General features: G+C 42.1%; 2 protein-coding genes across 2 annotated transcripts in view; one reads left to right on the top strand and one right to left on the bottom strand.

Annotated features, from left to right (window-relative positions):
• Positions 1 to 1,592: 1,592 nt before the first annotated feature.
• On the bottom strand, positions 1,593 to 4,646 carry senp8 (SUMO peptidase family member, NEDD8 specific). Its single transcript, XM_012850860.3, has 2 exons — positions 4,504 to 4,646; positions 1,593 to 3,109 (listed from the first exon to the last, which is right to left on the bottom strand). Exon 2 carries the CDS (start codon positions 3,091 to 3,093, stop codon positions 2,449 to 2,451), a length of 645 nt encoding a protein of 214 aa, XP_012706314.2. The 5' UTR covers positions 3,094 to 3,109; positions 4,504 to 4,646; the 3' UTR covers positions 1,593 to 2,448.
• Positions 4,647 to 7,458: 2,812 nt separating this feature from the next.
• The window catches only part of myo9aa (myosin IXAa), a 119,417-nt gene continuing 111,363 nt past the window's right edge, over positions 7,459 to 15,512 (top strand). The window contains 1 exon segment of the mRNA XM_036136172.1: positions 7,459 to 7,807. The gene's annotated coding sequence lies outside the window, so the exon portion shown is untranslated.

Here is a 15,512-nt window from a genome sequence, read left to right as displayed (position 1 = left end):
ATCTTTATTTTGAAACTTTAAGTATTCAGAGTCTGACTGCTTTTACGGCTGAAACAAAGACTGATTTCCTCCCACCTTAAAGATTGGGTGCGCGTAACGGAATTAAATAATTCAAAATAATCATAATAATACTAATAAAAAGATTGGGTATGTATACCGGAGTTAAATAATTATAAATAACTTTAAATGATTACAATAATACTACTAAAAAAGGTTGGGTATGCATAACAGGATTAAATAATTACAATAATATCAATGATAGTAGTAATAATATTAATGATAAGAATATAAATGAAAATAATAATAATACAATTAACAAAAAAAAATAATAATTAATTTAATAATGATTAATGTGGGGGGGGGGTGTCATATGAGGGGTCACGTGGTAGGGTAATAATGTCAATGATAGGGTGTCACATGAGGGTCACGAGCAGGGCCACATGACGATCATGTGAGTGGGGTCACCTAAAAGGTCAATAAAAAAATAAGCCCCGCCCCTTTTAATCGCCCCGCCCACTTTTAATCCATCAAAATCGGATTAAAAAGTGACATGTCATATATGCTATACTCTCTCCCCACTAATTGTCCCGAGGCTTAAACAGATGCTTTCAATGTGTTCGTAGCCAGTAATGGTGTTTTTTTGGATTCCTTTTTTCAGAACATTTTCAAAGTTCCTTCATTCAGATTTTAGAGCTAATTTAAATTCTATTATTTCACAGTTGTTAAAATGGATACTGAATATCTATGCCCCTAAATCTAAAACACGCAGGCTGTCACTGGCTGTCCAGTTTCTTGGCATGACGGTATTTGTGTGCGCTGCAGGCCTGAGAGTTTTGGTCCGACGGGCCAACATGAAGCACCTGGAGGGGAAACCGCTGACGTTGGTTCTGCTCAACAGCGATGGCAGATTTCACCTTAGTCATTCATGATGCCTACGATCAAGGCCTTCTTCAAGATTAACTCTGAACACGAGTTGCTGTAACTCCTCCATTCAGCAGCGGTTTACAGCTGCTGAATATATTTATAGCTATTTTTAATGAAATAATTGCATTGAATTCCTACATCAGAATGAAACCAAAAGTACTATTAATATTTTTTCAGATCTTTTCTCCCTGACATCAGGTTGGAAACGATGCGTTTTTCTTTACACAAGTTTCCAACTATTGCAGTCCCACAGAAGAAATTATTTCCATCCTCCTTTTGCAAATATTTGACCTTTTTCTGTATTTTTAAAACCTAGAAAATTGAATGACACTAAAATCTGCTCATCACCAAATGGTGGTTCTTTAAAAATCACAACACATGTCCGACCCGACGGACAGGAAGCACCATCCATATGAATTTAACATCTCTATACTTCAAATCCTATTTTTGAAAATTGCTTTTATGCGATCTAACTTCTGAGACACTGAATTTAGAGTTTGTAGCTGTACGCCATGATCCTCAAACAGAAATGAAGGCTTGAAATGCTACTTTGCACGTAATAATTATTTACGGCATACGAGACTGACTTCTAGAATTGAATTAACAAAAAAAGATTGCCTTTTTATAACAATGTGGACTTTTTTTTGTTTTCAAGTGATACGGTACAGTTGACAATGTTAATTTAATCCATTTCATTTTCATTTCAGGAGACATTTTAAACACATATTGAAGGTAATTCTGATTGTTGTGCAGCCAAAGAGGTTTTATTAATAGAAGAAAAGAAAAAAATAAACAGCTGGCGTGTCAAATGAAAACCACAAAGCGATTTTACAGCGCTTTTTTTCCCCTCCCGTCCACAAAAAACGTGACGGCTGCCGCACTGATCGGATCATACACCGAGTGCGACTCGTTTGTGAGAACATAGCGGACATTCCTCCCCTCAGCATTGCACTGTGTCCCGAAAAACACTTGGCGGCACGAGACGCTCGTTTGAAAACTCCCGCTGGTGCAGAGACGACACCTGTCGGGAGTGAGGAGCAGAACGACGTTGTGACGGGACGTCGGAGCCAGAGTCCGTTTGCACATTCTTATAGTCAATTCAGTTCATTTCAAATGACCCTGAGCAATAATCTCTGTAAACATTTCTACATTCGCTCCACACCAATCAGATCAAAGAGTCGATTCCTCCCCCTGCTCCACAGGACACGCCCTCCGAGCTGACGAAGCACGTGCGCGTTTTTAGCTCTATAGGCATGCTGGTGTTCTTTAGACGGGACGTTGCTGCGCACACACACACACACACACACACACACACACACACACACACACACACACACACACACAGACACACCGGAAGAAACATCACAACAACTCTTTCTCCGAAGCATTCCTAACACGCTGACTGTAAGGGCAATATATTAAATATGTAGCTATACGCTGTAGGCGAGGAGCGCATTCTGTTTCTCCAGCAGCAGACGGTAGGGGGCGCTGTCCTGCACGCAGCCGGGGGAAAGACGGAGAGCATCAGAGGTCATTCTGGGCCAGACTCTGGATCAGTCTGCACCAGTCGGCCCGCTTCTGGGTAATGTAGGCCGGGGTGATGATCTGCACGGGGAGGCGGGGGGAGCCCTCCAGCCTGACCTTCTCGCACAGAGCCTCGGCGATGCAGATGACGTACATGCCGCAGTCGTAGCTGTTCTGCTGCGACGGGCATGGCTCCTCCACGAACAGCGCTTTCCTCCTGGGGCCCAGGAAGGGCTCCAGCTTGCTGGCGATGCGCCGCGCGTGCAGCGAATTGCTGCCGTTCTGAGAGTCGTAGTGCGCAAAGTAGTTGGAGTGGTGATGGTAGAGCAGGAGGCTCCAGTGGGACCCGCCGGCCGTCTGGTTGGAGTTGTCGTTGACGGCCAGGAAGACCCAGCGGCGGGACGGGAGGTCCAGAGGCTCCAGGCAGAGGGCTAGCTCGTCGGGACAGGGGGCACACTTGATGAACTGGGTGACCTCTGGGCTGATGAAGATGACGGCGTCTCCCAGGGCTCTGAAGCGCTCGTTAACCAGGTATTCAAAGGCAAAGCCGATGACCTGGTCGTTAAGCCAGTAAGGTCCTTCCAGTAAGGAGACGTCAGAGCGCCGCAGCAGGCTGTCCTGGTAGCTCAGCACCACAGGGTCCATCGTTAGGCCTGGGAGTCTGGAAGGGAAAGCCGCTGGTTAGGGTTGTGCCAAGCAAAGACGGTAAGGGCTTCGTTACCGTCGACCATTCTGCGATTCCCTCTGAGGGCTCCAGTCCCTGAGCAGCTGTGAGGAGGCCCCCTGACAACGTGAGCACACCTTTACCATTAGCTGTTTTATTCAAAGCCTTGTTACTGAAAGTGCTGCGTTTAATTCCTCAAGTTAAGCAGATTTTTTTTTTTTTAAGAAATCAAATAAGTAAAGTTTTCAAGTGACTACATAATTAAAATCAATTATGTGTAACAAGGCTGCACAGACTCAAGGTTTCTCTAACAAGTAGAAACATTTTTTTGTTTCAATTTCTGTTTTTTTTCCCCCTATTATAGTCAATTATTATGTTGAGAAAAAAAAAAGCCCATAAACAGACTCCACTTTGGTTTCAAGGCACTATTTTCACTGCTTTTAGTGGCACTGAAGTCTTAATTTACAGCAAGTAACGAGATTTTAGCTGATTAAACGGGCTATAACAAGTCAGTTGACAGACGTTTATACGAATCACTAAAAATACATTCACCAGCCATGGTATGGTGAATATTTTATGCCCCCCCCCACGACCTATTAGATTTAAATGTAAATTGACGGACATCAATCTGCGTTTTTAAAAAAAAAGCTGCAGCAATGCTCATTTTTAATCTACAACATGTCATCTGGTATAATTTCTACACATGCTTATTTTCTCTTCTAGGTTAAAACATTTGTTTTGAAAAACAACAACAACAACAACAGTAACACTGATCTAGTTTTAAAACTTGATCCATTGATCCAGAACTACTGTGATCATGAGGATTCTTCTTACTTCCCATCTGCCTCTAAAACCAACAGATCAACTGGGAAAAGGACTGAATAGAGACAAATTTGTTAAAAATGCCATTTTTATATAGTCAAACAGTGAGGCTGGCCACAGCAAACTAAGGTGAATGGTTCTGGAAATAACAGTAATGACCACGAATGAAGCTCTGTTAAAGTTTGAACGTGTAAAATGATTTCAAAGCCTCTAGTTAAGCTTTAAGAAAACCAACTGATCCTGCATCTAAAGGAGATGGACTTGGTTCATTCCAGTTTTTGCTAAAAAAAAAATACAAAAGAAACTCATTTTATAAGCAGTTGGTGGTATTTAACGTGGTTACACTGGTTGTCTGCTGGGTCATGAACCCCCGAAGAAGTGTCGCACTGCTGCACTGCGTTAGTTGTTTTGTTTGTTGGCAGGCAGTTAAGAGCCAAGGGTCTGTTAGCACTAGCTAGCCAACCGCTAGCCCCACCACCTCACGAAGCTAAAATAACTAATTCTAACCTACAGAACACGTGAGCTATACATCGACACTTTAAAACGGAGGCTCGGTTTCACGTTCCTACCTATGAAAGACGTATTCAAACCACGGACATCATGAAAAAAGCACTGTTATTCCTCATTGCTCTGGCTAACACGAGCCGCATCTGGACAGTGGGAGGAGAAGCTCGCCTCTGATTGGCTCCGTACATCCGGGTATCCGGGGCGGGTGGTGCTGTAACGGAAACCGTTTTAGACACAACACCTAAGCACAAATATTTAATAATGCCTCTTTTTGATACTCATATCACATGCATTGAGTCTAAATATCTACCAGTTGTCTAAAACCCCTTAACTAACGCCCAAAAGGAACTCAAGAATGGCTCATATACTTCCGTTTTACGTAATTTAAAACACGGGACGTTTCATTGACTTCACTGTCGCTATTTTTTTTTTATTTACTTCCCGTTGTCATGGTGTTTCATTTGTCCTTGTCAGCGCCCCCGTTTTTTCAATTATGTTTACTGAATGACTAGTGCAATACATTTCATATTTTAAAAAATGAATGCCTGACATAACATGTGTGAGAAATAAATAGATAAATAAAAAAATACAAAATTATTTGTTCTTTTTTTGTCTGTAGAACTGTAAGACCCTTCAATTGAGTTAACCTAAATTTACAAGTACATGCATGCAAGGGTGCATATCCTGGATACTACTTTTACGGGTATGAATCTTTGCTGATAGAATAATAAGGTTGATTACATATCTATTGACAATTATGATCATTTTAAAGATCAAAACAGTATAAAACCTTTAACAATGTTTTCTGCAACAAAAATACACAGATTATGCCAACAGTTTTGACCAAAAGAGCAATAGCCTACCAAAGAAAACGTAAAACAGATTCTGGGTGAATCTTACATAAACTACAGTTGATATCAACATTTTACTTTGGGTGTAACTTTGGAAAGATATGTTCTATGAATGAGTGTAAAACAAATGTCAATAACTTTATTAGGTAGTGATTAGGTAGTGAGGAGGTTTCTTTCCACGTTGTATCATCTACAAACACAGTCCTAAAAGGAAACTGCATTGGCTACAGTGGTCATGTTTTACTGAAATAAAGCTCAAATAGATGTGTTATTATTTTTAGAGTGATTAGAAAAAATATATTTTACCAGTGGAAGTGTAAAAATTGGGACAACAAAGGCAAGGGTTGGATATGAACTCCTGGCTGACTTTGTAAACAGCATATTAACAACTGTTTTTTAAATGTGATGTGTCCTATTTTTCCATATAAAGAGGATTTTTTTTAAGAGTTTAAGTTGTTGCAGATCCCATAATGTGCAATGTGAGACGAGAGCTGCCAGCACCCTTCCTCTCAATGAGAGATATCTTGAAGAAAATTTTATTCATACTTTTTTCTTGCTCCTATAGTGACCCATATTCCTTAAAATATGGAACCGCTTTTTTATCTGGGTATTACAAATGTCAGATTTGGAGCAATCTTAGCCATGAGTTTGCATGTTTTAGTAGCCCTACACAGGTGAAGCCCCTGTTCTTTATTATTATTATTATTTTCTTTTTTTGTGCTTTCAAACACAGTTCTGACACTCATCGACAATACGTTTAAAATAAATGAAGCAGACATGGAGATGCAAAGCTGGTGAAAGCGGAAATGATATGCTTCTAACAAAAAAAAATAAAAAAAAATAATCAACGACTAACATTTTTTAAATGAGCTGCAGGGTGGTAATTTGACTGATTAATTGGAATTACTGAAGTTTGTTTTTTATGGGTCATTTCCAACTACAGACAGCAGAGGCAGACCTGTACTCATACAGGGTCAAAGTTAATTAATCCGATTTTTATTAAGAGACCTATTCAGAGTGGCACGTCACAAATCTTTGCACTTTTTTTTGGACACCGTTCCCTGTTGCCATAGGGATAACGTCTTAAAGAAAAGAATGTGCAGCTTACTCACACCTTTCTTCACTGCATTTCCACACAAAACAGCAACACAACAACAGCAAACTTTAAATGCTTTGTAAGGTGCTCAAAACAATCAGAAACCTCCACACCTTGCACTTACAAAGTATATGCCAAAAAATGTGCCAGAAAAATTTAAATTATATGTCATCGTCAAAACTCATACAAAAAATTCAACATGTAATTGCGTTATACATTTAGATTTATTTATGGTAATTAAAATAAATTGGAAAAAAAAAACAAAACAAACAAAAAAAAAAAACAACAACGTGGGACAATCTCTTCAACTGGATTTTTTTGGTGCGTTCCATTGTTGTGTGATGCTGGGCCGTGCATGGGGATGATGTGACACTCAAATTGAGCAAATCCTTTTTGCAAGTAAGGAGAAAAAAAAGCTTTTTTATTTTTGAGGGGTCAAGCTTTTATTAACAAGCCAAGTGGAAAATACTGCATTTTTCTCCATTGCATTGTATAGCAGTATGTGTTCAGCAACTTGCTTGGTTAACGTCACCAAATGCCAGATTTTTTAACCTCTAGTGAGTTAAAAACTGACAGAAGTGTTAAAAGGTTTCTCCCACAGCTTTTACAACTTTTCTATATGTTGCAACTGTATTCCTGTCTTCAGAGAAACTTGGAAAATACAACGTTTGACTGCAAATAGACATGGAAAATCAAGCAACTCAAAAATCCAATATGGCTGCCCATGGGTTAAAAAAAGTTGTGAATGTCACATGAAGACGTTAGGAATTTGCAATTCTAATGGTGTGATTCTTATTAAATTATCCAAACATATTTAAAAGCCTGAACATCTTCGGGTAAACATGCTCCTTCGGAGTGTGAATCCTTTGAATGTATTGTTAATCAGAGGTAGCCTGGTCGCTAATTATTACGCGAGGAACGCATTTACGTTGGACGTGACTTGATTCCGCACACTGAAGTTCAAACTCCCGAGGTGCTTTGAACGCAGCATCTCGCGCTCGGAGCGCGTTCTGGTTCGCCCTCCCTCGGGGATTTCTCTCTCTCCGCCCATAAGCCGCGTGAACGCGCCCGAGTGGCCGCACACTGATTAGCAGGCGGCGGAGAGTTGTGAGGGAGCGAGCCGCGGAAAGCTGCTTTTTAAAACTGCATTCAAACTGCGGACGCGCTCGGATAAAAGAAAGAGACTGCCAAAGTGCTCGCCGTGGACTTGAACATTTTCGAGAAGTTTAGTCGGAAAGCTGCGGAGAGAAACAAGCAAGCAAAAAGCAACTATTCAATTCAGCGGCGTATTGCTGGGAATTAAAGGCAGCCAATTTGCGGGGCTACGAGCGTGTGTGACTGTGCAGCTTAGCCCGCCTTAGGAAAAAAAAAAGAGGAGCTCAAGGCTTGCTTTGAGTGAACTTCAACACTCGCCTGGAGGTAAGAGATGTTTGGCTGTTTGCTGCCGAGCTGGAAGACAGCCTCCAGAACCCAGTGAATCACTGCTAGTCCTTCTGACTAACTTGTTCTTCTGATCTGCGCTTATTTGCAACATTGTTCTCAGCTGTCATTCGTTTACGGTGTGTGTCTGTAACAGATAGCTTTTTATCCAATGATTAGCCCCCGATTAAAGGCGTGTGTGTGTGTCTGTGTTTGTTTGTGAGTGAGATGTGAGCACTGTAACAAGTTCTGTCTGCTGCTACAGGCTGCTCGCTTTTGCATCCCCCAGGCAGCAGATGAATCCTTAAAATACGAGCTTGATCACTTGTCCACATGCCGGTGTGCATCATCAGCAAGCATCGCAGTTTTGGAACTGGCCGCATCTGGACAGAAGAAGAAGAAGAAGAAGTGGACACTGAAAGTGGCCAGGACATTATGGCACAGAGCTCAGGAGCACCAAAAGCCAGCGAAGTGCTACATCATTCAGGGTCACTGGGAGCTGGCAGGCTTTGACTGCAGTCTGGTGGGGCGGCTGATGTTTGCATGTATTATTCAGTAGAGGTCAGACTACAGTGCAGTGCAGGCGACTCTTCCTGCAGAGCAGCTGGGACTCTGAAGTGAGGTCTGATGAGGTGAAGAAGATGCTGAATCACGGCTGCTGCCCTGCAGGATGTCCACGGATGGAGTCGACAGCAGACGGCAGACTGCCTGCGTCTGAGCAGGGAGTTTAACCGCTCTCTTTGGGTCTCATTTTAAACACTCGCGTACAGATGCACCAGTCGGAGCTTTCAGACAGATATCGACTTTCCTAGCCGATATCTGGTTTTCCGATTCCAATTATGACCAGTTCTGAGTTGTTGTTGTTGTTGTTTTCTGAGGACTAGAAAAGACAGATCAATAAAAGAACTCCATCTTCCTAGATGGAGGTAGCGAATCCAACTTCTAAAGAAGGAATTGCAATTTGTGCATTGCTGTATGTCCACTTTACCCTTACCCAACTCTAATTTAACTAGGGTTCATCAAAGTACATGTTATTGGATGATGCATTTATTAGCCAAATAATTGTGCGAGTTCTTAGCTTTGATTCACATAATGAATAGAAAAGAAAATCCTTATTTGGCCACCCAATCGCAGACCACGTCCAATCAAGGCAAAACTGGCCTATTTATTGTTCTTTCTCTACATTCGTGACAGCTTGATGTTTTCTGATTGTGCGTGTGAAAGATAAGACCCACCCCTGACTATTTTTTTTTGTTTTTTTTTGTAGCCGGCCTGTTATGCGTCTCTGTGCTAAAAAAGCGATGAATGGTCCGAATCATGCTCGTTTATTTGTTGAATCGTTAAAAACAAACCACGACAACAACAAAAAAAAAGCCCCCGGGGCGTACAGTAAACCTCCTCGCTGCGAGGTTCCACTGCAGGCCGCTCAGATGGGCGCAGGTGACGAGAGCGGGGTGAGTCTGTCCTGCAGGAATGTGAGCTGTGAGAAGACACAGCTGCTGTGAGCCTCAGAGAGCCTGGACTCAGACTCCAGCAACTGCTCCCTGTTGACATCTGACACCCTGCAGGCCCCGGGTCTGCTATTTCTAAAGGGACTGGCCAGAGTTTTCTGTCCCGTCGTGGTGCGTTTCTGCGATACAACAGACGCCGCCGGGGGGAGAGCAGTGGCTTAGGAGATTGGGAAAGCTCAGATTTGAGTCTTTCGCTGGTGATAAATGCTGCCGTTGATGGACGCTGTCGGCCTTCCTGCTGGGAGCACAGTTCTTCCAGCTTTGAAGCGAATGTCCTCACGCGTTTGTAAGGAGGCAAGCCTGATGTCGAACGATACGCTGACTCTTGTAAGGAGGTTTCAGATTGAAACGTGACTGTGTCGTGTGACCAGGGCTTTTAAAACGGAGGTTGAATAGATCAAGTTGTTAGATTAAGAACCCCATACTCCAGACTGCTGAACTGCTGAAGCCACGAATGGACTCTGTACCACATTCGTAAACTACAGTTTTTAATAATACTCACCTGTACACTGTGAAATCGCACACTGTCTATTTTCCCTACGTTGTTGAGATTGTTTACATTTCAATTGATTACAAAAATCACCGCTGCACCTTATCCTGCAATTTACTATGACGTTCTCAGGCTGTATGCAAACGTAATTTCGTTCTGTACGCACTCTGTGCATACAAAATGACAATAAAGTTGTCTAAGTCTTAAACGTGAATCCTCAGGTTCACCCTCCACAGCCTCAGCCGAAGGTTTTGAAACGGACAAATCTGGCTTTTCCATGCACTTTACCTGCCTCCATTTTTAAAGGCTTGCTGGGAGTCACGGCTGCTGTAAAGAGAGTGATCGAATGAAGTGCGCTCAATATCCACTTGACGAAAATGAATCACCTAAACTCAACGTGCTCCGTGTGAACGGGGACAGAGTAGCTGCTATCACTCTCATTCTCAGCCAGCGACTAGAGCGGAGGGGTCGTATTTGAGCCTATGTGTCCTCTCCTAACTACGGTTACCTCCGGGGGAAGCACGTACTGCCCTTAGCCCAGCAAGTACCAGGACCGTCTCCTATGAGGGAGGGTCTCGTCTCAGTGTCTAGGACATATTGGGAATGGCCCGTCCGCAGAGGACAAGGAGCACCCTGAGGCCGTGCATGTGTGGGGTTGTCCAAGGTAGTGGGCTCAGCCTCTGGTCTGCCTAAACACGCTGCAGTAAAGCGATAACTAAGTGGACCAAGGATCAGAGAGTTTAAATCCGTCAGCAACAAACTCCTCAGATTGAGAACCCATCGAGGTTTTACTTAAACTTCCATGGATCTCTGAATAAAAGTTAATAAAGCCTATACGGTGTTCATCATTGAATGTCTGTATGCTAAAAAAGCCTGGAGAGTAGACCCGCTGCACTTAAAGCGTCTGAAACACAAAATCTGTGTAGTCAGATACAAATATTTAATTAATGTTTTTTTTTTTTAAATGACTAACATGATATTAGCACTGTAAAGAGGGACATGTGGAGTTATGCAAGTGATTAGGCCGACAGGTAGATGGAATATGTGCGGTTAGCCTGAGTGGGTCAAAAGGTGATATTATCACTTGTTTTTATGCCCATAGCTTGCTCTGCACGCTATTAACGAATGTTATGGCAATACATTACAATGTTACTGTTACCAGACTGAATCGTTCCGAACTGTTGTTGTTTTCAGGCTATCTGTCCCGATGTTCTGTTCCATGTGGCATGAAACACAAATATTGTGCGTGGAGTCAGTTTGTCTCGTTCCGCTTCTTTCACAGGCAGAAAGACGCGGTGATGTATAAAGCACCGCTCGCTATCACGGTAACAGATAAATGAAGCGGCGAACAGTGGTGTTTAGTCATGTGTAAAAATGGCTTTAGTGGAACAATGAATCACTTCAGGTTTTGTCACCTCTTGCATCATCTCCTGCCAGCCCGTCAGACCTGATGTGTGGCCTCCAAATGAATGAACAAGCCGGATGTCTCTGAAGCCGAACATGTCACTGAACTATGTTTCAGCCTTAAGACAAAAATACTAATTGGTTCCTCCAGTAGGGAGGAGTTACAAACCCTGAAAACAAATGAATGCTTAATCTAAGTTTTACAGTTTCACCCTGAGAATCAAGCATACATTTCAAGTGCATTTATGTTAGGAGAAATAAATCCCACATTTATAGTTTGACGTTTTTAAACTAGCTACAATCATTGGCCAATCCTATAACTCCTATAAAATATCTAAAGCAACATGAAACGATTTAAAATGGCAATTACAGATAAATATTGGACGTGAGTAGTCATTATTTTAATTGCTAAAAAATGGTCTTCTAGTAGAAAGGAATTATGCATAATCTCTGGTTGGAATCAGTTTTAGTGACATTTTAAGTATTTCCTTGAAGGCCCAATGAGCACAATTTCATTATTTTAGATTTGAGAAGAACTAAAGGTGTCTTTTTAGATGGATTATGGTTAAACGTCACACACTATCTCTCTGTGTTGTTCTTCATTCTCTTGTTTACGTAGCCGGGCTGGCCGTGCGTGCCCGTATGTGCACGTGAACAGCTGCCTCCTCCCTGCCCATAAAATGCTACTGCCAGGCACAAAATGACGGAAAGCACACCCAAATCAAAACTTTCTCTTGCTAACAGTATCGTAAAGTTATGAGATACTTACGTCTTCACTTCACCTGTTCCTCTGAAAGGTGATGCTGTTCTGCTGTGTTTTTATCCTTTCGAATAGGCTCATATGAGCCAATGGATGAGAAGGGGAAATGGGTGCTGAGTGCTGGAGCGAGATAGAGAGAGGCGTGGCTTGATACTCATGTTGTTTTGGTTTACAGACATTTCTCTAGCTCCCCTAGTGGTGAAAATCACATATTGCTGTAACTGTTGTGCTTCTTATCTACTATTCGCCCTTTTTCCAAATTCATGGCCTCACTTTTTACCCACGGATCACTATTTTGTCGTACTTTTACATTGCGCCTGTAAAATAGCAAATAAACAAACAAAAAAACGAACTGATCCCCATGCAGTAAACCATCCATTTATTTCTTTTTCTAGTTAAGCCATTTGATTGTTTAATAAAAATGCTCAAATCTCAGATTTATGTGTGTATTGCTTTCCATAGATTTTGGTTCTCCTCTGTTTCCATTGGCTGTGGTCCTGATTCCTGTTTGGGCCAGTAGACATGAAATAGGAAAGATTATTACCCCTGATTGTAACTGTGAGTAACCTCCTGATGGTAGCCTCTCTTCACTACATTTCTCTGCTGTAGATGGCATGCAGATTATGGAAAAATATGTTAAACGTAAGTTGGGTGCAAAGTGACGAATGGTGGATACTAAATGTCTTGCATCGGATGGCTCCTTTTTTTCCGAAAAAAAAACCCCCTCTAAAATGACCAAAATAAGAAATAAATTGAATATATTAGCGTGGAATCTGTTATTCTCTTTTAAACTGAGGCAGCAAACTCTATCACCGTTACAGTGAAACACCCCCATCCTCATCCTGAACCTGTTTCTTTCTGGACTTTTGTTTTGCTTAGATGGGGGGGGGGGGGGGGGTTAAGAATCACATGCTGCTTTGCTCACATGATCAGGACGTCTCTGGCTGGTGTTGTGGCGGCATGATGGAACTGTATGGTGTAAGCGATTGGCATGCGCATGAAGTCATCAAAGAGGGACCTGCTTGTGTTGCGCCGAACAAAGCTCTCCTTTCTTCAGCAGGCCATTATGTGAGTGAGGCTTTGGCCTCACAGGCTTCCTCACATTTTGCGTTTCCTCTCATCATCTCACTGCTGCTGCTAACAGTAGCTGCCGGGAGACACTTGCTCTGCTATTCCTTAGCCTAAATGAAACCAAATTGTTCGCTTAGATGTAAAAAGAAACTGCTGCTATTAATATGTTGATGGGCAGCTTGTTCCACACTTTGTGGTGTATGTTACAGAGTTTCATTCTAATGAGACCTTACAACACTGTAAAAGTCAAGTGTAGTGCTTGTTTCCTTTTTCTCTAAGGTATGTCTACCAGCTTTGAAATTCCTCAAACTATCATTTTGTTTCTATTTTGTTTTTGATCTTGCTCAGTCAGATTGAATAGAGGCCGTCTGTGAACAGCCATTCAAGCTGCTGTGAATCTCTCCAGCTCCTCCAGAGTTACCATGGGCCTCCTGACAGCGTTTCTGAGTACTTGTGTAATGTTTATGCCGCGTCAGCTTAGGTTGAGCATTTATGGATGGATGATTTGTTCAGGGCCGAGATGATGAAAGGTTCGGATCCTGTTTTGAAGCCTCACATTTTGCTTTACCTTTCTCCACAACTTTGTCCCTGTCAGCCATATTCTTTGGTCATAATGATGCTTCAATAAACTCACGTATTCATACTGATTTGAAATTATGTGAAATGCATTCGTTTAACTAAAATTTTACTATATAGAGAAAACAAATGAGGTTGGATACATTTGCACACTGTTTTGTAAAAGTATTGAAAGCCATGTGTAATTTTTCTTTTGACTTCACAAATATGCTTGTTTTTATTTTGATCTGTTAGCTAAATCCAATAAAAACACATTGTATCTTGTGGATACCGTGTCATGAAGTACATAAAACCATGGGGGTTAAGAGCTATGGATACTTTTCCTAAGGCCCTGTGCAAGGTCAATTTTGAAAAAATAGCAGTGGTATGGTCAGTAGCAGCTGTGCACGTTGCCTAACGGGTTAAATGTCAGAAGCTCATTGAGACGTCCCCTGAAACTGAAGCTATATTTTGCTGAATTTGTGCGTGTTGTGTTACAGCGGTGGCAAAGCTACTGGCCCCCCACAGCCTCTCAGCACAGACATGACAGGGCCCGTGGTTAATCCCCAGGCATTTGCTGCTGTGTTCTGGTGCACAAGCAGTCCTGCCATGAGACCACTCACACTGTCGGTTCGTTTTTTTGGTAATTTACACGTATAAAAATGGGGTGAAAATTGCCTATTTGACCTATTTTAAGCTTTGATGAGGTTTATGTCTGGGATGGTTTAGAGTTTTTCCCTCACTAGTGCTCTGTTCCTCTTATCTGTGAGAATTTCTGGCAGTCCACAGTAGTCTGTTTTCTGTCAGAATGAGGCGAAAAGGGGAAGAAGAGTGGAGATAGCTGAGAAAAAATTGATAGCAAACAAGCCTTGATAAGATAGATTTTGATTTTGGCCTTCTTAATGCTCACTAATGGCAGGTATTTCTCTCTTGCCTAAGCTAATGTGCAGTTAGCTCTGTGAATGAGCAGATGATATAGGGCTCTTGGAGATTAAACTTGAATCCTGTTTTTCACCATTATAGTGAAAATTGGAGTTTCTTCTGGCAAATTAAAATGTAGATAGACTAAATAATGTAACCATCTTGATGGTTTGACTTTTGGTATGAGTAATTGTATGACTTTTGTGCTGGACGTAGAATCGTGGGTCACCCCTGGCTTGGCTGCCCTGTCCACATGTGTTATGTGAAGGGTTATGAATGTGTCTCCAGAGGCATTTTGTGTGGGGTCCTCAATAGAACAGGGTGCTGCTGCGGTACTTTTTGCAGTCCTTGTGTAACCAGAACAAGAACTGTGGCTGAACTCTTTGCAAAATGTCATGCTTGTTACTCCTGTGAATTGGACTCGGACCTCCACTTGTCCGTTATCCTGGTTGTGCTGTTCGTGAACAGGCTCTCCAGGTGTCCTTATGGAAAGAATTGACTCATTTGCTTGGTTTTTCACAGATTATATGGCTCTGCTGCCATCTCTAAACCATGACCTTCAACACGTAACGATATGTAGACTGGAGCAATGCGTAGAAAAATGTGAAGAAGCGCAAGGTGGATTGCTCCTTCTGGGTCAGGGAAGTCTGCTGGAGAGACTGCATTTCTTTGACATAGTTTAGTTCGTATTTTTGGTCTCTTTTGTGGCGGGTAAGCCGTGCTGAGCAGGTGAGCTATGAAAGGCATCCAGCTGATCTAGCTGTTGAGATGGAGAATTTAAGCCTGTGTGAGCTCAGTAGGACTTCATGTGAAGGGTTGGGCTGTGCTGACCTTCTCAGCTGAGACAATAAGGTATTGTTCAGAGACGGGGCTAAGGAGTTTCTGGTGCTTATTTCTTTGGATTATTGATCTGCTTTAGTGGAATAACGGCATGAGGATTCAAAAAGTACATCTGCATTGTTAGGTCTGCAACTATGGAATGCTATAGCGTTC

Source organism: Fundulus heteroclitus, chromosome 4 (genome assembly GCF_011125445.2).
Source record: "Fundulus heteroclitus isolate FHET01 chromosome 4, MU-UCD_Fhet_4.1, whole genome shotgun sequence".
NCBI classification, from domain to species: domain Eukaryota; kingdom Metazoa; phylum Chordata; class Actinopteri; order Cyprinodontiformes; family Fundulidae; genus Fundulus; species Fundulus heteroclitus.
The sequence above is the reverse complement of the archived record's forward strand: the minus strand, read 5'-3'. Positions and strand labels throughout refer to the sequence as shown.